Source organism: Podarcis tiliguerta (assembly GCF_965153285.1).
Source record: "Podarcis tiliguerta genome assembly, chromosome: 14".
NCBI classification, from domain to species: Eukaryota; Metazoa; Chordata; class Lepidosauria; order Squamata; family Lacertidae; genus Podarcis; species Podarcis tiliguerta.
In genome coordinates this window covers 44,790,237-44,812,434 of record NC_139547.1, presented here as the reverse complement: position 1 = coordinate 44,812,434, position 22,198 = coordinate 44,790,237, and the positions used below count along the sequence as shown (strand labels likewise).

The following is a 22,198-nucleotide window of genomic DNA, read 5'->3' as shown; positions in this document are numbered from 1 at the left end:
AGCAAAAAACATTGTCTTGTACACTGAAAAATACGGTGTTTGCAAGTGGAAAGTTGAGAATAAAAGGCCAAGAGCTGGGTGGAATTAGTAGTAATATGGTCAGCTGGCAAATCTACTCCAGGCAGCGCGATCAATACGTACTTTATTAGTGAGATAGTTCTTCCATTACTAGAGTGTTTCATCTAATGCAGAAGGCTTGGCAAACGACGGTCAATACCGATTTTAGTTCTCCCCCATCCTTGTAGTTTCACCACAACGTACACTTTTACCCTGCACCAAAAAATTCCTGCCAAGGTCTGACTGAGCTAATTGGGAGTATATAAAGAACGCTATGCCCCCAAAATAAGCCACCAGCCGATTTATTATTATTATTTTTTTGCAGTCCTGCCCTCTTCTCAGGAGGATGCAAGGTGGCTGTTTCTGTTGTCATGGAAACAACAAAAAGACTTCTCCTTTGGAACAGCAGTTCAACTCCTCCACATCAGTTGCTAAACTCTCCCCGTTGCAGAAAGAGAAGCCTTGAGATGAAGATTTGCAGCTTGTGTCCGTGTGTCCAGTGCTATAAACCTCAAACACTCTGTCAGGGAACTGCCATCAGTGTCCGAGGGAGAGAGCAAGCTCCGAAGGGATCCCAGAGAGCGTCCCGGGAGTGGGAGGGGCAGCCCATCTTCTGGGGGAGAGAATCAGCGTAGCTCCAGTGGAGAAGGGGGGGAGATGGGGGAATCGGCGAGGCGATCCCATGACTCCTTGCCGGGGACCAGCGGGGAGAGAAGGGGTCCTCCGCTGCCCACGCCCTCCTTGCGCAGAAGGCTTCCGCGCAGGGAGAGTAGGAGAAGACTTGGCGTCAAAGAACTTCTTTGCTGGAAGAAGTTTAAGAAACGCCCACTGACGGATTCTGCCAGCGACTGAGACGGTCACGGGCGATTGGCTGCCCGGACAGGAAAGGTTCACTCAGGCAACCCGGCCAGACGTTGGGACAAGCTTACGCACGAGCAACCCCTAGAACCATTACACACTCTATCCTGTATTTTCACCTTAAGAACCGCCCCGAGATCTTTTGATGCAGGGCGGTATATAAACTCAATAAATAAAATAAAAATAAATAAATCAAGAGCAGGAGAGGGCTGTAGGGCTCAGGCCATGCTTGTGGGCTTCCCAGAGGCATCGGGTTAACAACCGTGGGAAACAGGATGCTTGACTAGATAAGTCCGCGATCTGATCCCGCAGGAATCTACTGATGTTCTTATATTCACAGCAGGGTGCGTTGCGTGGCTCGTTTTTGAGAAACTGCTGATGCGCACAGAGAGTGTAGTAATCCAACATGTAGCACAGACAACAATGAACAAACCCAGCCCAAATCTTCCCTCTCTCCTCTCACTCCAGTGCCATGTTTTGCTTTTACAGCGCATTTTAGAAGAGGCAGCTCCACCAGGAAGGTTACTGCTTCATGCGGTAAAGTTGCTGGTGTCATTACAGGTCATGCATCATCCAAGGGGCAGTATCCCCTGGCCTTAAAAGGTCCCCACTACCCAGACTGAAATGAACAGGAGCCATGCAACAACTGCACCATTTCAAAGGGGCTTTGGCAAGAGAACTTCCCTCAGGGGACTCTGCCCCATGTTAATTAGCGGGAGGGGGCGCCATTTAGATTTTCCACCTCAGGTGCCTAAATGACGTGGGCAACCGTTCTTTTTAACTTCCATGTTTTGCAACTGAAGCTTGCTGGCTTTCGACAGAGAACAAAATGTGACAGGAAATTTTGTCAGCGTTTCTGGCTGAGAGCCCCCACCGAGATGTCTTGTGATATATTTAGTCCATTGTGTGCAAGAAGCCAAAATATATTTTCAACATGCTCCTGCTCAGGAAGTTTTATCGTGGCCAGGACTGTGCAGCCTGTCAAAGTCGGCCTGATAACATTGGGTATGGGATTAATAAATGTGATGACGGTGATTGTTTTGAAAACAGCGCTAAATATAAAGTCAAATGCATTCTGCGGACAATGGAAAGAAAACCAACGGCATCCTATCACTCCCACCCACAAATTAGGCATGGTGAAATTCAATCAAATGTAACATTAAACAGTGGTTTATATGGGTAATGAATTTACCTTTATTTAATGAATGCAGAGCTGAAGTGAAGAATGTCAGATAACCAGGTGGTTGGGGCGAAGCGTTGAACTCAAAATATCCCAAAACTCCTGGCTGCAAAAACGAAAGAAAAACACAAGAGAACACATGAGAGGGGCTCCACTTATTTACCATTACAGGGAAAAACAACACAATGGGCTATGGTTTAATTATGTAAACATTTAATCCTTGGGCATTGCTCCTCCATTGTCAATGCAGTCCTGTAGTTTGGAAGGATTGTTAATATTTCCCATTGAGTATATATTCCTAGATGGAGGCACAGAGGGTTGTTCTGACCAGAGTAGCTGCAAACTCCAAGTCCATTCAAAACGTTGTGGTGGGGAAATCCTGACTGGTTTCTGACCAACACAAACAATGGCACACACAGACAGAACTTCATCCCAGCTGGATCCCACCCCCACCTCTAAGATAATATCTAAATTCCACCTGATTTCACTCAATGGTATCACACCTTTGAGCTTTCACTGGGTTTAGCTCCCAGTACGTTTCCGAGCACAGTTCAAAGTGTTGGTGCTGACCTTTAAAGCCCTAAACGGCCTCGGCCCAGGATACCTGAAGGAGCGTCTCCACCCCCATCGTTCAACCCAGACACTGAGGTCCAGCTCCAAGGGCCTTCTGGAGATTCAATCACTGCGAGAAGTGAGGTTACAGGGAACCAAGAAGAGGGCCTTCTTGGTAGTGGCACCCACCCTGTGGAACACCCTCCTATCAGATGTCAAGGAAATAAGCAACTAGCTGACTTTTAGAAGACATCTGAAGGCAGCCTTGTTTATGGAAATTTTTAATGTTTGATGTTTTATTGTGTTTTTAATATTCTGTTTGAAGCTGCCCAGAGTGGCTGGGGAAACTCAACCAGATGGGCGGGGTACGAATAATAAATTATTATTATTATTGCACCACTTCCAAGGAGAAAGGCCATAGCTCAGAAGGAAAGCATGAACACTGCATACCACAGCTTCCAGTTTCAAGTCCTGGAATTTCCAGGTAGAACTGGTCAATGGACCTAACTGAGATGATGGACAGTCACTGTAGACTACACTGAGCTAGACTGATCAGTAGTGTGACTTGGTATATGATACTTTCCCATGTTCATAAATCACATTTCCTGAATAGATTTGTAACTCCACCTTCCAAGCAAAACACTTTGCAGGGTGGCTAACAAACTGAAGCTGTGTCCAGCTGCCTTAAACCAGAGTTTAATCTGTGGGTGAGATGCATGCCACAACACACAACTCCTGTTTTGTTCCTCTCTTCCTCCAGCAGAGAAACAACTACGGATCAGCTGGCTTAGAGTGACTGAACTGGCACTTGTTGTCTGTTTCTCTCCAGACAGCCACAATCTGAAGCCAAGGTTTTTTTTCTTGGCTTCCCAGCTGTGGTGTGTTTGCTGGTTTGGACACAATGCTCAGCCAGCCACTCTGTGGTTTGACTCCCTACTGGAAGAGAGGAGGAGGAAAGCAGGAGGTTCTTGGAAGAAGACTTGCTCACGACATGTGGCTTATGGCTTAGCATTGTATTTGAATGCAGCCTAAGAATGGTATTTCAAAAAGAATGCAGACGTTCTATCTGCGAAAGGATAAAGAACAGTGCCACCATGTATGTTGAGATTCAAAGCACTCAGAACAGGCAAGGAAAGAAACTTCATCCCAGAAAGTGAAGCCACAAATGTTTCTAAGAACAGAGCAGTTCTGCGGCTCATGAAAACACACGCTCAGCACCGAAAGCCTGTAGTCCCCCTTCCTACTGCAAGCCAAGCAGGCTGGTTGCATATGCACAGTGTTGAGAAGAATTTGCTCCAAAGGCAAACAAATAATATTATCACATGCTCCAGGACAAAGTACAGGTACTCAAAGCAACACAAATCCTGCTCAGGTGATAAGAAACCACCAGGTGACACAACCACAACCGACAGGAAATTCCATGCTGAAGCCACTTTCCAAAAAGGTGGCACCAGAATTTGTGCATGAGAGTTTTGTCTGTTTAAACATGTATAGGATGTTTACATATTTTTAACCCGAGTTAGAGACTAGGATCAGAGGGATAAAATGGGAATGAAAAGACAACAGGAATGAGCTTTACTAGTTCACAATTATTTGCTGCTGGGAAAGGCTTTAATACTCGCTGTGATCCAAGATCAACATAGAGGCCTTCAAATATTTCCTGCTGGTTCCCCCTTGTGGCTCTAAACTTTATGTCATCACGGGCAAACTCGAAAACAGTGACTTGGATTTCAAAGTGACGTGGAACTCTGTGCAGATATCTTGGGCCATCTGTGTAGGTGGTGCATCAATCTTAAATCAGCTCATTTTTGAAAACTGACATTAAAAAAGGTCTATGTGCAAGGCTTGTGCGCAACTTCAGCTGGTATGCCCAAATGAAGCAGCACAGAGTTCTGTGCTTTTCACATGCTGGAAAGGCTTTGGGGGAAGAGGCAAAGCTGGAATCACAGACAGGGACAGAGATAAGTAAAGACTACTGCACCTACTGAGGCCCTGTGAAGCAGAGCGAAGGTTTGCTCTAGCAAGGGACTCCTTGAGCTGCCTGTAGTCCCCTGCTCTTCCTCTGATGCAGCAGCCCCATCTCTAGTCCTGCTTCCCATTCTGTCCTCTGGGACACTGTGGATCTATCCCTCCCTATGCTTATAGAAAGGCCTGAGCCTGCACGGCTGTTCACACCCTGGTCTCTGAAAAGGCAGCGTGCAGGAGCCAAGAGCCAAGGAGCTGACCCACCAGGCCTCAATTCTGATGGGCCAAAAATGCTTTTAGACAAGGCTGTGCTCCCATAGGGAAAGGCTTCCCTGGTGCTATCAGAAAGGAAAGCAGAACCTTTTGACACACTCACTGCAGGTTCAACACCCCTCCCCACACCTGACAAGATGAAGAAGCATCAGCATCAGAGCTGTAGCTATGAATTGACCAGGTAGTAAGATCAGGGGTGGCCATGGGCTTCCAGGGGTTGTCAAACTGCAACATAGCCCCGATCAGCAATGACATCTGGAGGACCAAAGGTCCCCCACTCCGCTTAGATTAATTGACTTGAGGGCAGATTTGACCCCCCCCCCCCCAAAATGCATCCTGGTTAACTGGGTAACTATATTTTAAACCTATTTTGAAATTGTCTATGAAAGCTGAAGGTATGAGGCACCATATCATTCCCCCTTTGCTCTCACTCTGGAGAAGGGAAGGCTTATTTTAAGATGGGAAGATGCTGCAAAAGAGGCATACATGTAGCCACCTAACATCAAGGAAAATAATGTTTCCCCCCTTCAAAATGATTGTCCCCCCCCCCCCATTTTAATCAGTTGATGAAATTCATTTGATATCTTTGGAATGAAAGGATCTAAAGTTATGGGTCCTCTCTGACAACATGCTAGCACACGCAGACACACACATACTGCAGATGAGACTTCTCAACACTGCTGCAGTCACTGCCAATCATCTTCAGAATTTTACCCAGGGATCAAGTCAAACAGGAAGCACTTGAACCAGCACGTCAAAAATACGGTGGCAGAGAATACTGGCTTCCAGTAACCTCAGAAAGTAACCAGAAGCAAGATCATCCTTGAAAGAAACACAAACCTTCCAGGAGTCATCAACGGCTAGATCAAAGAGCAGAGGCAAGTTACCTCATAATTGGAGAGAAACTGCTGAAGTTTTGATCGGGATGAGATGTAAAGCAGGGGAGTCATCACTCGGCGGACAAATTTTTCAATGTAAACAGCATTCATCGGGCCTTTGTATTCGATGGGCCCAAAGCTGGCATTGAAAAGAAAAGAAAACAAATACTGTTAAAAGTTTGAAAAGTTAAAATTGCAATTCCTAAGCTAATAGAGAAAGACCTAGGGCTGGTCAAGGCTAAGAGTGAGCATTTAAGACAAGCCTTTGCCAACCAGGTGCCTTCCAGATGTTTTGGCCTACTGTTTGCCCCAGCCAGCACAGCTGGAGCTGATGGGAGTTGTAGTCCAAGGGCACCAGGCTGGCAAAGGTCGATTTAAGAGCTGAAAGGTCTGAGGTAGAAGTTTTAACAATAAATGTGAAATGCGGCAATTACTGCCTGAAATGTGGGTGGTCAAGACTGTGGCATGGACAGACGTTCTCTCTGCCTTGCCTGAACAGGAGTACGGGGGCCTCTAGATCTGGCTGAATCCAGAGTTAGGCCTACATTCCTGCCTACCTCTCAAAAGTGGCACCGCTACTCCCCACACCCTGATTCTAGAAGGTGGAGAGGGAAGGTGGAAGGAGCTGAACATGAACCATAATGCACAATAGTATCATATTAGGTCTTTGATTATGGCAAAAGAGACGGCCGTTACCAGCCAAGAATATGTACACGCTGGGCAAAACCAGATAACGCAACTCAAAAGACTCTTTAAACTGGAACAAAACACATTCCGCTCACCCTGTGGCTTTGTCATCCTAATCTCAAATGGCGGTTTTATTCAACGTTTGTGCAAAGTGACTCGGCACATGCAGACATAAAGATAAATGCAAGGAATTCTAACCCGCTGCTCTGGGGCATTCTGCTACAGTTTTTGACTGACAATGCATATGGAGCAAATAGTTAGAGTGAGGCACCCCCAGCTCTACTGTCTATTGTGGAACTTTAGAGACAGAGCAGGGGAGAAACAGCAAATTGTAAGCAGCATGGACAAAACAGCCATCACCAGCCTTCTGATTGTCTCATCAGATCCAGAAGCCTTCACTGTCCTTGTGCCAGCTTCCACTATAGCTAATCAGGCAACCATTTGAACCTAAATGCAATACAAGTTGCCTCACCGAGCAGCAAGTTCACCAGGTCTGGAAACCCAGCCAATGGCCCATCTAGTCCCACATCCTGTTCTCACAGTGGCCAGCCAGTTGCCCTTGGGAAGCCTCAAAGCAGGAACTCCGCACATGTGTTCCACAGCAACTGGTATTCAGAGGCAGTCTCCCTCCAGCCGTGGAGGTAGAACACAGCCGTTCTGGCTGGTAGACATCGATAGCCTTAGCCTCCATGACAACGCAGGCAATGGCAATTGCAAAATGTTTTGAAAGACCGTGGATCTCTGAGCATGCAATTGCTCTCTCGATAACCTCTCAAAGCTTCCATTTTGCAAACAGAACCGTTCAGCTGCAGTTCTAGCTGACTGCTCTTCTAAGCTAAGCTAACCAAACTGGGTGCTTGGAGGCAATAAAGGCCAAAGAACAGAGGGATATGGAACTGATGGTGATAAGGAACTCGGATCTGTGCAGAGATCCTATTTCCTGCTGCTCTCCCCTTCCAACAGTCTGTCTTCTGATCAACAGAAACAATCTCCATATCATTTCCCAAGTTTCCCACTGTACTCATAAGGCCTAATGGCACACTGTCTTTTTAAATTAGTGCTTAGATATTGGAAAGGCTTCAGATTATGAATTAGAAACCACAATTCCATCACCATGGATGCCTGATTATATGCCTCACAGCAGAACATCACATTCTATTTAGCAAGAAACTGAATTACCAAAGGAAAGGACTGTACAACCTTAACTTAGAACACGTATACAGAAGGGAACTTTCCTGACTTGATGGCAAAATGACACACCCCAGCTCCGTACCTCCAGCAAACCTGACAAACAAGAACATCCTTTAACTCATGAAGCAAAACAAGATTCCTTGAATCTCAGTAGCTGATTTTCATGAGGCATTAGGAAGGAGCAGACAGGATTTGGTCAGGGTTGCTCACCACGCTTAGCAGGAGACAGAGATCTGCTCTGAGCAGAATCTGCTGCCCGGCCCCAGTGATTCCTATGAGCAATTTAAGTTTGAAAACTGGTTCTCAGAGGAACTTAACCAACAAGGCACACTGTTTGGGTGGGTAGATAGCCTTGTTCAGCCGATAAAGGCTTGCTACAGTTAACAAGTTCTGACTCTCAAAGAGCACTTAAAAGCCTTACCTCCGATGGTACAAATATATAACCGGAAAGTAAAAGAAATGTTTCTGTTTCCTGCATTTCCCTTGGTTCCACCAGCAGTTGATCGCCACAAACAGCACCTGCAAAAGGGTGAGGGGGGTGGAGAGAGTAAATACAAATGTTTGGCACAACCCGTAAATCACTTCTTGAGGCAAGCACAGACGTCAGCAAACTTCAAGGCCAGAGGCTTGATTGATACACTGCAAGCAGGACAAGTGCAACCATGGAGAATGCAGCCCGATCACAAGTGGCCGAAGTCTTTCCCTAGCTGCTGGCTATACCTTTACTAGGAGGGGTTATAGCTGTACTGGGGAGCTGCAGACACGATTTAAGGGTAGATAGCCATGTGAATTTAAAGCAAACTACAATTCCCAAAATCTACCCAAGGATGGATTTGGGATATTTACTTCCATTTTTCTTGTCATAAAAGAGACCGTCATCTCTCCACTCCCTTTGGCATATTCAACCAAATCCCTGTCAGGGGCAACTTGTCTGTGAATCCCAGTTACTCACAAGTGACGAGAGTGCCGCTGCACTTAGGTTCTGCTTGTGGGCATCTAGTTGGCCAAGGTGAGAATAGAATGCCAGACTAGAATGAATTTTGGTCTGATCAAGCAGAGCTCTTCATAGGTTCTTAAATTAGTACAGGGAAAAGTGCAGGTGCTTGGCACAAAAAAATGCACATCCTGCAGATCATTATGTAGGTCAAATCAAATATTGATTGCTTAGCCAAGCGCTTTCTCCAAATCATACAATAAAAATGGTACTCCTCTCAAAATTTAATTAAAAGAAACTGATAGCATAATCTGCTGTGGTATCGAATCCACTGGTGTATCTAATGTCTTTTACAACGATAAAATGAAAAACCGTAACACTATTAACTAGGACACTCACTACAAAAAAAAGGATCAAACTCGTTCACAATTCAACTCAGTGCTTTAACGAGGTCAACAGTCTCCTGTCTTTGGTCTGATCCACATACTCACATTCTTCATTTACCTGCTAGCCCAACAGATTTTACAGCTTTAACTGAATCCTGATTTTACAGCTTTAACTGATTTTTTATTGTCGTTATATTGTGCTCCATGTGCACCACTTAAGAGATGGAGTAATTAAGCAGTATATAAAGGTAAAGGTAAAGGGACCCCTGACCATTAGGTCCAGTCGTGACTGACTCTAGGGTTGCACGCTCATCTCGCTCTATAGGCCGAGGGAGCCGGCGTTTGTCCACAGGCAGCTTCCAGGTCATGTGGCCAGCATGACTAATCCGCTTCTGGCAAACCAGAGCAGCACACGGAAATGCCGTTTACCTTGCCGCCAGAGCGGTACCTATTTATCTACTTGCACTTTGACGTGCTTTTGAACTACTAGGTTGGCAGGAGCAGGGACCAAGCAATGGGAGCTCACCCCGTCGTGGTGATTCGAACTGCCGACCTTCTGATTAGCAAGTCCTAGGCTCTGTGGTTTAACCCACAGTTGTCACCCGCGTCCCTTAAGCAGTATATAAATGATATTAAATAAACACATCTAAATCATGCTGGCAAACAGTCCTATGGGAATTCAGCCCATTCCTTCTTAATAAATGAAACCACAAATAGAACCCTAGTTGTGTCAGTCTCTTTTCTCCCCCAACCACTTTGCTATAAATTTCTGTTGAGGGGAATTCCAAATTGACAGGGTTTTTGCAGAGTAGAGGAGCCATTGCTAGCATGTACAGCCCTGCCATTTTCAGGGACCGCATGCTCAGTTTGAAATTAGCAGGACATCAGGGTGCCTCTCTCCAAACAACTCTGACGAACAAGAAAAGTAACTTAAAGCAATAGCTGCATCCCTTCCTGCCCAATCCGCCTTACCTGGTCTGCCAAACTGCTTGCCACTTTCTCAATCTCTTCCCTCACTGCAACAGACTGTCCACACCACGGAGCATAGAAAAAAAAGAGGGTGATTTCCGAATCTTGGCGGATGTCCTCTGCACGATCCAGCTGCCCAAGGAAAAGATCGCAGACTGGAGATGTTGAAGAGAAGAAGCTGACCGGGAGCTTTGCTGGCATTGTCACATCTTTTGCGCGGCTATTTGGGGGAGGAAGAGAGATGCATGAGCACATGTCAGGTATCATGGACGTGCGAATGTTAAGATCAACAGAACTTCACATTCTCTCGCTTGGTCAGTTGGCAAAAGCGAAAAAGCAGCTTAGGGGCATGCTTCCAGAACTGCAGAGCACAAACCAGTTACTCTGGATCAGCAGTTGCCTTCTTCTGCGGTTGCACCCAGCAGAACTAGTATTCTGAGCCATGATACCTCTGATTCTGAAGGATGTATGGAGCCACTGTGAACAGCAGCCATTTGTAGCCCTATCCTCTGTGACTTTACAGCACTCTTAAAACCACCATCACCTCATCTTGTGCCAGTGAATTCCATTATGTGCCACATGAAAAAGTACTTTCTTTCCCCTGTCCCGCCCATTCAAGCAGGCCTCTCAGTGATAGCACCCAGACTTCAGAATGCCCTCTCTCAGGTGATTCGTGAGGTGGAGACCGTAAGGACCTTATATCCTGGACTCTTTGTAAATGATTATTCATTTTCTACACTGCTCAGTTTTATTTGTGAGATATAGCTGAGTTTTGCTTTTATCTTGTTTCTAGGAAATCTTATTGGATACTGTTACCGATATTTTTTTTGCGTTTACGTAAACTGCGTAGAGAGTTTTACTATATTAAGCGGCATAAAATGTTTGTAAGCAAACAAACAAATTTAGGAGGGTCAGACAAAAAAAAGAAGAGTACTTCTTCATACTGGATTGCCCTCAGGCCCAGCATATGGGAATGGCCACTTTGGAAAGCAGGATACTGGGCCAAATGGGCCTTTGGTCTGATTCGGCAGCATTCTCTTTATGTTTACTGTAGTTCTACTTTACTCAGTGGGAATTTGAATTTAACTGGGTTTTGATGTTATAAGCTGTGGGAAAAGGGTTGCCTTCCAGTTCTTCTGCACACTGCAGTTTGATGGGAAAAGGCTGCCCCTGCAAATGACTCACAGGCTCTTCTGAGGGTGAAGGGCTGAGTGGGAGATGCATACACAACCCCACAGCATGGCCTCACAGCAGCTCCCATTAGCTTTCAGAGAGAAGTCCAGCTGTGTTTCTCAACCCTGAGGCTCCTGCTGCATTACAACAATTAGAAACGCATAATCGTAGCCCCTAATTGTTGTCGTCGCTCTTTTAAGTCCTCTGTTCTAGAGAACTGTATTATGTTTCTATGGATCACGTTTTTTTCCAGTCCCACTTCTTGCTGGCATCAAATAAGACCTTTCAAAATGCATTGTGGGGTTTTTTAATCCTACTGAAACCCTTTTCTGAGCAAAGTACATGTGTACAGTTCTCATGGCTGCAAACATGATTACAGAAAAAAAATGCAGGACCTGAAACAAGAGATGCCAACATTTTCGTGCAGCCTTGGCTACCTGAAACCCTCTCGCCTGATGCCTTGTACACTAGTCAAGATCAAAACTAGGGACACGTCAAGTGTTTCGTGGACACAAAACCGGACTTGCCGCTTATATGTACACTCCTTGTGGCTTCCTGTTCAAGGTTTCTGCACCATGAACTTGCTTGTAAACATTCTTTTGCCACATTCAGATGTTAGAATCATAGAATCACAGAGTTGGAAGAGACCACAAGGGCCATCGAGTCCAACCCCCTGCCAAGCAGGAAACACCATCAGAGCACTCCTGACATATGGTTGTCAAGCCTCTGCTTAAAGACCTCCAAAGAAGGAGACTCCACCACACTCCTTGGCAGCAAATCCCACTGTCGAACAGCTCTTACTGTCAGGAAGTTCTTCCTAATGTTTAGGTGGAATCTTCTTTCTTGTAGTTTGGATCCATTGCTCCGTGTCCGCTTCTCTGGAGCAGCAGAAAACAACCTTTCTCCCTCCTCTATGTGACATCCTTTTATATATTTGAACATGGCTATCATATCACCCCTTAACCTCCTCTTCTCCAGGCTAAACATGCCCAGCTCCCTTAGCCGTTCCTCATAAGGCATCGTTTCCAGGCCTTTGACCATTTTGGTTGCCCTCCTCTGGACACGTTCCAGTTTGTCAGTGTCCTTCTTGAACTGTGGTGCCCAGAACTGGACACAGTACTCCAGGTGAGGTCTGACCAGAGCAGAATACAGTGGCACTATTACTTCCCTTGATCTAGATGCTATACTCCTATTGATGCAGCCCAGAATTGCATTGGCTTTTTTAGCTGCTGCGTCACACTGTTGGCTCATGTCAAGTTTGTGGTCAACCAAGACTCCTAGATCCTTTTCACATGTACTGCTCTCAAGCCAGGTGTCACCCATCTTGTATTTGTGCCTCTCGTTTTTTTTACCCAAGTGCAATACTTTACATTTCTCCCTGTTAAAATTCATCTTGTTTGTTTTTGCCCAGTTCTCTAATCTGTCAAGGTCGTTTTGAAGTGTGATCCTGTCCTCTGGGGTGTTAGCCACCCCTCCCAGTTTGGTGTCATCTGCAAATTTGATCAGGATGCCCTTGAGTCCATCATCCAAGTCATTGATAAAGATGTTGAATAAGACCGGGCCCAAGACAGAACCCTGTGGCACCCCACTAGTCACTCTTCTCCAGGATGAAGAGGAACCATTGATGAGCATCCTTTAGGTTCGGTCAGTCAGCCAGTTACAAATCCACTGAGTGGTAGCATAGTCAAGACGGCATTTTACCAGCTTCTTTACAAGAATATCATGGGGCACCTTGTTAGATTTTTACATGCACATGAAGATCAATTCGCAAGCACATCTTGAAAACGTAAGGACTGAAACAGCCTTGAATAACATTACCAAACTTCCAAACCCCAAGCAATAGCTGTTAATGCGTGAACCAGATACCACAGATCACACACTGCAAGTTCCATAGCACTTCACATGCAATAGGAGAAATTTCATGCAGCATGTGGCCGAATGTCAAAAGATGGCACAATGTGCAATGTAAATGCATCTATGAGTCGCAGAACTGTTGGAGGAGGGAAGGAAAGACCCAACGAAGAGTAAAAAAAGGCAGATAGCAGTAGTAACTAATTCATTGTAGACAAATTAAAGGTAAAGGGACCCCTGACCATTAGGTCCGGTCGTGGCCGACTCTGGGGTTGTGGCGCTCATCTCGCTTTATTGGTCGAGGAAGCCGGCGTACAGCTTCCAGGTCATGTGGCCAGCATGACTAAGCTGCTTCTAGCGAACCAGAGCAGCAGACAGAAACACCATTTACCTTCCCACCGGAGCGGTACCTATTTATCTACTTGTACTTTGATGTGCTTTCGAACTGCTAGGTTGGCAGGAGCTGGGACCGAGCAACGGGAGCTCACCCCGTCGTGGGGATTTGAACCGCTGACCTTCTGATCGGCAAGTCCTAGGCTCTGTGGTTTAACCCACAACGCCACCCGCATCCCTTTTTTGTAGACAAATTACACGGTAGCTCATCCATGTCAAAGGAACTGGCTTGATGGAACCAACAGGACAGCGTTTTTTTCCTAACAGGTGACAAATGAATGCAGGACAAAGCTATCAACAGCTGCTAGCCATGACAGCTAAATGGAGCCCCATGTACTCAGGCAGTATACCTCTCAATGTCAGCTCCTGGGACCAATCAGTGAGGGAAGACCATCACTTTACTGCCATGCTTTCTGGGGGCAGGGGCTTGCCAAAGGCATCTGACTGACTTGTTGTTGCAAACGGGGTACTGAATTAGATGCAATTAGATTTCATTAGGGCTCTTTTTTTAAAAAAAGGATAGATACAATCCTGGTGGCCAGGTCAATCAGCAGCTGTTAACCATGACCCCTAAAGAAGGCAATCTATCCTGGGGGGGAAACTCAAGGGGTTTTTTGAGGGGGGCGACAACAACAATGACAAACAACAGGAAAGGGCTATTGCCTTAAGCTCTAACTAGATTATGCAGGAAGTGCCTTATACAGAGTCAGACCATTTGCCCCATCTAGCTCAGTAATGTCCACACGGACTGGCAGCAGCTCTCCAGCATTTCAGACAAGGGGCCTTGACCTGCTTGGGGCAGGACCCAGGACCTTCTGCCTGCGAAACAGATGCCCGACCCACCAAGCTGCAGCATGGATGGTCCTCTGAATGGCCCCAACACCCAGCGCTCTGCTTATGCCCAGGGATGCTCTGGCAGTTGCTGCTTGGATGGGCGGGAGAGAGAAGAGAGAAAAGGTCCACGGACAGCCTCTTCTTCCTCTTCCCCACACGACCTTACTCTACTTTAATAATAATAATAATAATAATAATAATAATAATAATAATATACCACCTCTCTCTTTCCCAGGTGAAGCCGCTCGGGAGAAGCTGCCACTCCCTTCCACCCCAACACCTCATTAGCTTGCTGGGGCAACTGATTCGGATTAAACCTGCTTGGACTCCTGCACGGGTTGATGGGGCTCCTTTGTGCAAGGGGAGGCTTTGCATTTTGCACCCCCACGCGTTTCCAGGTGCCCCCCCCCCACACCTGGGCATGGGCAGAAAGGCCCAACCTGAGCGCCCCCCCCCCCCTTGGCTTACCTGCAGGTGACTTTGAGGGCGACCAGGAAAGCGCAGCTCAGCACCACCACGGCGCCGCACAGGACCTCGGGCCGCCGGGCCATGCGGGTAGCGCCGAGCCACCGGGGCTGCGGCTTCTTCTCCTTCTCTTCCTCCTCCTCCTCCTTCTCCTCCTCCTGCTGCTGGTGTTGCGGAGCCTCGGGAGGCGCTGAGGGAAGGCCGGAGTCAGGTCCGGGTCCTCCGCATGCCGACATGCCCTCCTCCCTTCCGCGCCGTCCCTCCCGGCCGGGGCCTGGCCTGCCCGCCCGCCCGGCCTAGGCGGGGCCCAGCGGAGCCCCTCACGCTCGCACACGTCGCTCGGCGGCCGGAGCGAGAGGCGCCTCCGCCGCCGCCACGTCTCCCCGCCCCGCCAACCAGCCAGCCGGCCGCGGAGGTGGGGACGGGGAGGAGGCGCGCGAGGCCTACGCTCCGGCCTCCCCCTCAGGCGGCGGAGCTCCTCGCGCAGGCCCGCCATGAGCCGCGGAGAGAGAGCGGGCTCCGTCGGCCGGGTTCGAGGCGAGGGCAGCGGCGGCGGCGCGGCGGGGGTCTCCCGAGGCGGGCCATGGCGAGGAGGCCTGGCTCCTTTCCTAGGCCTCGTGCTCTTCCAGGAAGGGCTGCCGGTGGCTTTTTCCCTCACACGGAGCAGGGCTTCCCCCGTGTGGGAATTCGCTTCCACTTCAAATAAAAATAAATATATTGATCGTTATGTTCCGTTTTTGGCACGCTGGCTCTGGCCCGCAAAGGCCTCGCTGCCTGAGGGTGGAGGGACAAGATGGCGCCGCTCTTGTTGGGCGCAGAGGGCAGACGAACATGGCTGACCCTTGAACCTCCCTTCAGTGCTGACCCCGGGCTAAGTTAGGGGGCGCAGGGCAGGTACATTTGGGCGCGCCCAACACTGGTATCTAAGGGTGTAAAGAGCAGCTTTGCTGGATCAGGTCCATCCAACCCAGCACTCTGTTCTCACAGGGGCCACCAAGATGGCTGGGGGAAGCCAGGATTCCAGCACAAGAGCTCCTTCCCTCTCCTGTGGTTTTGGAAACATTTATGGCCTCCAGCTGTTGGAGGCACAGCATAGCTAGCCATCACAGCTAGTGGTAGCCATTAGTAGCCCTCTCCTCCATGAATCTGCGTAATCCTCCTTTAAAGGCATGCCAAGTTGGTGGCCGTCTCTGTCATCTGTGGGGAGCGAGTTTTAATTCTGCTCTGCCTGAAAGACACTTATTCCCGCAGCAAGAGTATGTGATGCTGGCTGGCTATGCTTGGATGAATCTGGTTTAACCATGAAGGATTTTTTGTCAGTTCATGGTCTCTGGCAAAGGGGGTTCAACACACACACACAAAAATCCCAAGCTTTTCCCCTTGCTCACTATGCTTGATCTGGAAGTGGCTACATTAAGCACTGGCACACATTGAGCTTTGTTGCTTTGCAAGGCTATTCTCATTGCTTCTGTTTTCTGCCCCACATCCAGAGTGCTTTGTACAAATTCTAGGTAGGCAGCAAAAGGCGCTAACCTGTCTTTCCTTTTACCAAATCGGACCGTTGGGTCCATTTAGCGCAGTATGGTCTACACTGGCAGCAGCTTTCTCCCATGCTGAAATCTGGAACCTGTAGGTCAAGTAGATGCTAAGCTATGACCCCCACACCATTCTAGCTACTGCACTAAAGGGTTTTCCTAGCCTATTTGATGGGGGCTTGTATCCTATAGCACTCTTGAGGCAGGCTGTAATAAAGATTACAACCCACCACTATTAAAAACTTTCCCAAATGTTTTCTTAGTGCTGCTCAGATGTGCTTACAGGTAGGGGCGGTCTGAACGTGCACCCCCCCCCCCCCAGAAAGAAACCTAAAATGTGCAGAGCAGGAAAACCTTGAGATGCCATCAACAATCAAACATTGTGCACCAAGGGGACTTTGGGTCAGCACTGGGGATCGTAGGATAACCAGGCGTCTGCTGCAAGGGTGCGCAGCTTGGCTATATTATGTCTTGGTGTGAATTTAGCAGAAAGTCCACAGTAGAAAATGTTCTATTTATGCTGCTGCTGTGGGAAGAAATGAGATCATTTAGCAAACATGCTTTGGATCAGGAACAGGGAATGTACTACACCTCTCCACCACTACGTATGTTGCACTACAACTTCCATCTCCTTTGACCACTGGTCATGCTGGTCAGAGTGGGGAGTCTTGAGAGCATCTGGGAGGAACACAGGTCCCCCATCCCTGCTTTACTGTAGCCATGTGGGATTAAGAGCGTGGAGATGGCAGCTCGCACTCTACCTCAGAAATGCACATATGCATCTATTCTACTAACATAAAACCGGGAAGTTTGTGTGTCCAGAATGGCCTCTTTTACCCCTTTTGCTGTAGGGCTAATATTAACGATCCTTCAGGAGTCTGAAGATATGTTTAGGAAGAGACTTTATGTAAAGTTATCTTTATTACAGGCAATATTGGTCCATACAATACACAATACTGACATACAAGTGGAATCTTTCAAAATCATCATTTAAACAGCAAAGACCAAGAAACAGAATTTTTAACTACTTGATTTTCAAAAAAAAGTAATACGTGTCTCTCTTCCAAGATCCTTTTCAGCAAGTTATATTGAAACATACAAATAGAGAAAAATACCCCATTCAACATATATTGTAGTTAAATGGTTATTTTGCTTTAAATCTTTTAATAAGAAAATCCTTTTATTATAGCAACCTACATAGAGATAAATAGCAAACTTGTTTTAAACAAATCCTCTCCATTAAAACATCTGAAGAATTTTATCCATCATTTTCTTCTGAGCCCATAACATCTGTTTTTAGAAGCTTACCTTAAAAAGTTTTCAGCTGAAGGACCAACACTAGGGGCTTGCTAGGCATTACAATACCACCCTTCCCGTTATTTTCCAACTTTCTTCTGTCCAACAGAAGGCGAATAAGCACGTAAGACTTCAGGTTGTGTTTTTATTATAACTTCACCATTCTGTTTCATGAGAGCACAGACAGACCTGCCGACTCCCCCCCTACACATCTACTACATTTTGTTCTTCAGGAGGAACAATACAGGCCAATAAAAGCAGAAAAAATCTGCAGCTTCTGTCACATGCTTTTGATTATTGTCAAATTCTGATTTTATGCTTCCTTCTGGCAACACAAATGCATTGTTATAGTGTTAGTTTAAATCTTTAAACAAAAAACTATATTTTCCAAAGTCATTATCATTTGGAGCAATCAAGTGATCTTTTCTGGCTTTGCTCAGCTTCATTCTTAGAACGTGTCTCCGTTCTTCCCATTCACGGAGCTCAGCAGGTCCATGTGCAAATTTACAGTTGTTTCCCTCCACACAAGTACCAGCCATATACCTGTTTAAAAGAAGGAAGTGCAAAAGGCAATGAGCAAAACGTACTACACCCACAATGCTGGCTCAAGACCTTTTGCAGCATAAAGCAGAGAACTGGATGTCCCTCCTCACCAGCAGGCGAGACCCAACCCCTCAAGAAATCTTGGTGTTACCATCAATTCCTGTCTTCACCCAGCCCCCTAAATCCTGTCACGTGAAGCACCCTGCTTCACGGCACAGCCCCCCCTGTGCAAACATGCAATTTAAAAGACTGGGTGGAGTTGCATACTTGACCTGGATGGCAGTGATGGGGAGCCTGCAGCCTTCCAGAAGATGTTAGGACTCCAGATCCCACCAGCCCCAGCCAGCATATCAGGGATGTCAGAAGCTATAATTCAGCCAATATTTACCCGCAGAGCCACAGGTCCCCCAACCCCTGCTGAATGGGCCTTGGATTCTGAGAATCTCAGCTTCCAACAGCATATAAAGCCCCTGTTCTCCCAGCACTATCTGCAGGTGTCAGCCCCTCCACCAAACTCCAAACTAATCCAGATAACCTATGTGGTCACAGGCACTTTTTGGTCTCTGCCAATAACTAAAGGGGGGTGGGGGGAGGACATCTGCCTTGCATTTTGTCCATTAAAAAAGGGGGGGAAAGGAATCCAAGACTAAGAGTATTCCTGCTACCAAAAAAATTGTTGGAGAAACTGGACATGCAGAGAAAGGGATTAATTTCTTTCATGAGCAGAAATCACCCAAAGTATGAGATAAATAAACAGATGCAAGGTCAGCGTAGCCACTTGCCATGGCAGCGGCCCAGCGCTGACTACAGAAGTGATGAAAGCACACCAGCAAATTAGTGCCAGGGTCTTGTGCTCTGTGTCTGTGTCAGAGTCAGTCTTGAGAAGTGAGTCAGAGTTGCTTGAGCAATCAGATTCCCAAAACAATGTAACCCAGTGTACAAACTGGTAGGAGTGCTGATGAACAGAGCCCCGCTAGGTACAGATTTTTGAATGCTTCAGTGTTAAGGCAGGAAGTGCTCGTGTCACAGAGAATGTGTCACCCATCTCACATGAAATACCCAACAGTGCAAGATGCTCAGCTTCATTCCATATGCAAAGAGCAGCAATAAAAGCCTTTTTGCAGGTACAAAACATCACAGTGAGAAATGGCCGCTTCCCTCCTCTTCGGTTGTAGGGAAGGTGCTTAGAACCGTGTAACAAAATGAATCAACAACTGGACATCTATTGTGTACAAAACTGGAAACTTTGACTCTACTGCAGAGGTGAGGAAGCTCCTAAGATACCAACTTCCATCATCGCCAACTATTGGCCAAGCTGGTTGGATCAAACGGGAGTTGACACCCAGCAACATCTGGAGGGCTGCAGCTTCTATGCCCCAATTAGTAATTATTATTAATAATAATTTATTATTTATACCCTGCCCATCTGGCTGGCTCCCAACAGAATATTAAAAACATGATAAAACATCAAACATTAAAAACTTCCCTAAATAGGGTTGCCTTCAGATGTCTTCTAAAATCAGATAGTTGTCTATTTCCTCGACATCTGATGGGAGGACGTTCCACAGGGTGGGTGCCACTACCGAGAAGGCCCTCTGCCTGGTTCCCTGCAATCTCGCTTCTCACAGGGAGGGAACCGCCAGAAGGCCCTCGGCACTGGACCTCAGTTGAACGATGGGGTGGAACCCCAGCTCAACCACTGGCTTTGTGTCGACTTTGTGTCGAGATGAATACCAAGGAGTCAACATGCACCTACCTATCACAAATGCTGAAATAGCCAGTTGGAAAGCGATGCTGCCAGCAGTTTTGGTCATCTTCTGTGTGGAATACTTTCTCTTTATGCTTTTCTGAGGAGATGTGGCCTTGCCATTGTTTCTCACTGTTACAGTTCTTCCCACACATCCAGCAATGGAAGTCCACCTGGTTCAAAAATGCAAGGATGAGCCACCGCAGGAGGACAAGGCACGGTCTGCAAATCTGGTTAACCTGAAAAACTGATGGCATTTCTCTGGGCATGACCCGTGGAGCTTTGAAAGTGAGATTGTAGCAGGAAAGGAACAATTATTGTCCCCCTGACTGTTCTTTGCCAGCTCCAGTCAAGGTGGCGGGACAGGGGAAACGGAACACACTGTCTGAACAAGCTTAGCAGTACACACATAACAATGGTGTCCACTGCTTTAAGCTTGCAGTGACACCTGAGGTTATGTGTGTGTGACTTCCCTCAACCCAAAATTAAATATATGATGGGCCTACTGTCGCCTAAGGTTCCTCGTCTCTTACCGTAACTTCAGCATAATCTGTTGGCATGTGAATTTGCTTCCCATTTTCCTTGTTCGCTTGAGCAGCTGGGTCCTCCCCTTTTTCCGGCTTTTGGCTCTTCAGCCACATTTCATACAACTGCTCCATGTCTTGAACTAAGTGAGAACAGAGCTAAAATAAGTTTGCAGCAATTAAGTTAAGAGTAAGTAAACTGAAGGGATGTGGGTGGCACTGTGGGTTAAACCACAGAGTCTAGGACTTGCCGATCAAAAGGTCGGCGGTTCGAATCCCCGCAACGGGGTGAGCTCCCGTTGCTCGGTCCCTGCTCCTGCCAACCTAGCAGTTCGAAAGCACGTCAAAGTGCAAGTAGATACCGTATTTTTTGCTCTATAAGACTCACTTTTTCCCTCCTAAAAAGTAAGGGGACATGTGTGTGCGTCTTATGGAGCGAATGCAGGCTGCGCAGCTATCACAGAAGCCAGAACAGCAAGAGGGATTGCTGCTTTCACTGCGCAGCGATTCCTCTTGCTGTTCTGGCTTCTGAGATTCGGAACATTTTTTTTCTTGTTTTCCTCCTCCAAAAACTAGGTGCATCTTGTAGTTTGGTGCGTCTTATAGAGTGAAAAATACGGTAAATAGGTACCGCTCTGGCGAGAAGGTTTTCGTGCACTGCTCTGGTTCACCAGAAGTGGCTTAGTCATGCTGGCCACATGACCCGGAAGCTGTACGCCGGCTCCCTCGGCCAATAAAGCGAGATGAGCGCCGCAACCCCAGAGTCAGCCACGACTGGACCTAATGGTCAGGGGTCCCTTTACCTAAGTAAACTGAACAGGCCAATGCTATGAATATGTCATGGACTCACTGAAAAGGAACAAAGTCCAGATCTTTTATTATGGCAGCATACTTCTCAGGGCAGCAGACGTAGCTCAGTGGTACAGCATCTGCCCTGAAGGCAGAAGATCCCAGGTCTAATCCCTGGGGTCTCCAGATAGGACTGGGAGAGACTCCAGCCTGAAATCCCAGAGAGCTGCTGCCAGTCAGAGCTAGATGGACCAATGTTCTGACTCAAGACAGCTTCCTGTGTTTCAAGACTCATCTTAAGGGCAAACTTTTGTTTGGAAAACAAGTCACAGGGACTCAGACGTTGTCAGGGGTTCAGGAGCAGAGGCACAGGAGAGGGAGGAAATGGAGAGCGAAGGGGAGGAGTCCGAAGGAAATGTCAGCGATGACAGCGATCCGAGGTCTCTGAGTCTGTCCAGTGAATCAGAGGATTCACAAAAAGGGGCTCCCATGGTCAGGGCAAGGGGAGTACCCAGGGGGGCACTTCAGGGAGAAGGGGCCAGAGGGGACTCAGAGAGCAGCAGCTGGAAATCTGGACCAGCGTCCACACCAGAGGGAAGTAGGGGGGAGGAGTCCCAGGCATCGGGATCAGGCGGCGCGCTACCAGCGGGAGAACATGAGGCAGGATTGACCACGCCTCCGTCAGGGAGCGAGGAAACGGTTAAGAGGAAGGTTAAACGCGCGCGCGCGCCAAGTTCAAATGTACAGGAAGGCGGCACAGTTGGCAGCCCGGGTAGGGAGCCAAGTCCTAAAGCCCGCCGAAGAGAGCGGGAGGAGTCAGGAGGGTCAACGTCTGCGTCAGAGGAGTCCAGGAGGGAGGAGACCCCGGGGGGCAGCAGGACCCAGAGGAGAAAGGAGAGAAGGGAGAGGTGGAGTAAGATTAGAGTCTTAAACTGGTGTACAGGGGGCGGAGACTCAGACGGAGCTTCGCCGGTCTAGACTCTAGACGTAGAGCTGGGGCGCTGAGGCTTGGAAATGGAAACTATTCTTCAATAAAGACTTTGATACTTTACTACCGGCTAGCGTTGGTCCTTTGTGAGCTGGGACCAGGAGCCAGCTCTGACAGACGTTATCTAGGT

General features: G+C 47.5%; 3 protein-coding genes across 5 annotated transcripts in view; 1 reads left to right on the top strand and 2 right to left on the bottom strand.

Moving 5' to 3' along the window:
• Positions 1-15,421, bottom strand: part of TXNDC11 (thioredoxin domain containing 11) — a 40,681-nt gene extending 25,260 nt beyond the window's left edge. Inside the window, exons 1-5 of the mRNA XM_083413407.1 lie at positions 14,650-15,421; positions 9,934-10,150; positions 8,063-8,160; positions 5,773-5,902; positions 2,108-2,201 (exon numbers count right to left, since the gene is read on the bottom strand). Coding sequence (XP_083269533.1) covers positions 2,108-2,201; positions 5,773-5,902; positions 8,063-8,160; positions 9,934-10,150; positions 14,650-14,882 — 772 coding nt within the window. The 5' untranslated portion in view covers positions 14,883-15,421. The remainder of the gene's footprint in view (positions 1-2,107; positions 2,202-5,772; positions 5,903-8,062; positions 8,161-9,933; positions 10,151-14,649) is intronic.
• CIITA (class II major histocompatibility complex transactivator) overlaps positions 1-22,198 on the top strand; it is a 1,021,617-nt gene that overhangs the window by 637,251 nt on the left and 362,168 nt on the right. The window lies entirely within an intron of this gene.
• Positions 17,084-22,198, bottom strand: part of ZC3H7A (zinc finger CCCH-type containing 7A) — a 29,500-nt gene continuing 24,385 nt past the window's right edge. For both annotated transcript variants that reach the window (XM_083413390.1, XM_083413391.1), the window contains 3 exons: positions 20,301-20,434; positions 19,777-19,940; positions 17,084-18,020 (listed from right to left, as the gene is read on the bottom strand). In XM_083413390.1, the coding sequence (XP_083269516.1) occupies positions 17,831-18,020; positions 19,777-19,940; positions 20,301-20,434 (488 nt within the window). In that variant the 3' untranslated portion in view covers positions 17,084-17,830. The remainder of the gene's footprint in view (positions 18,021-19,776; positions 19,941-20,300; positions 20,435-22,198) is intronic.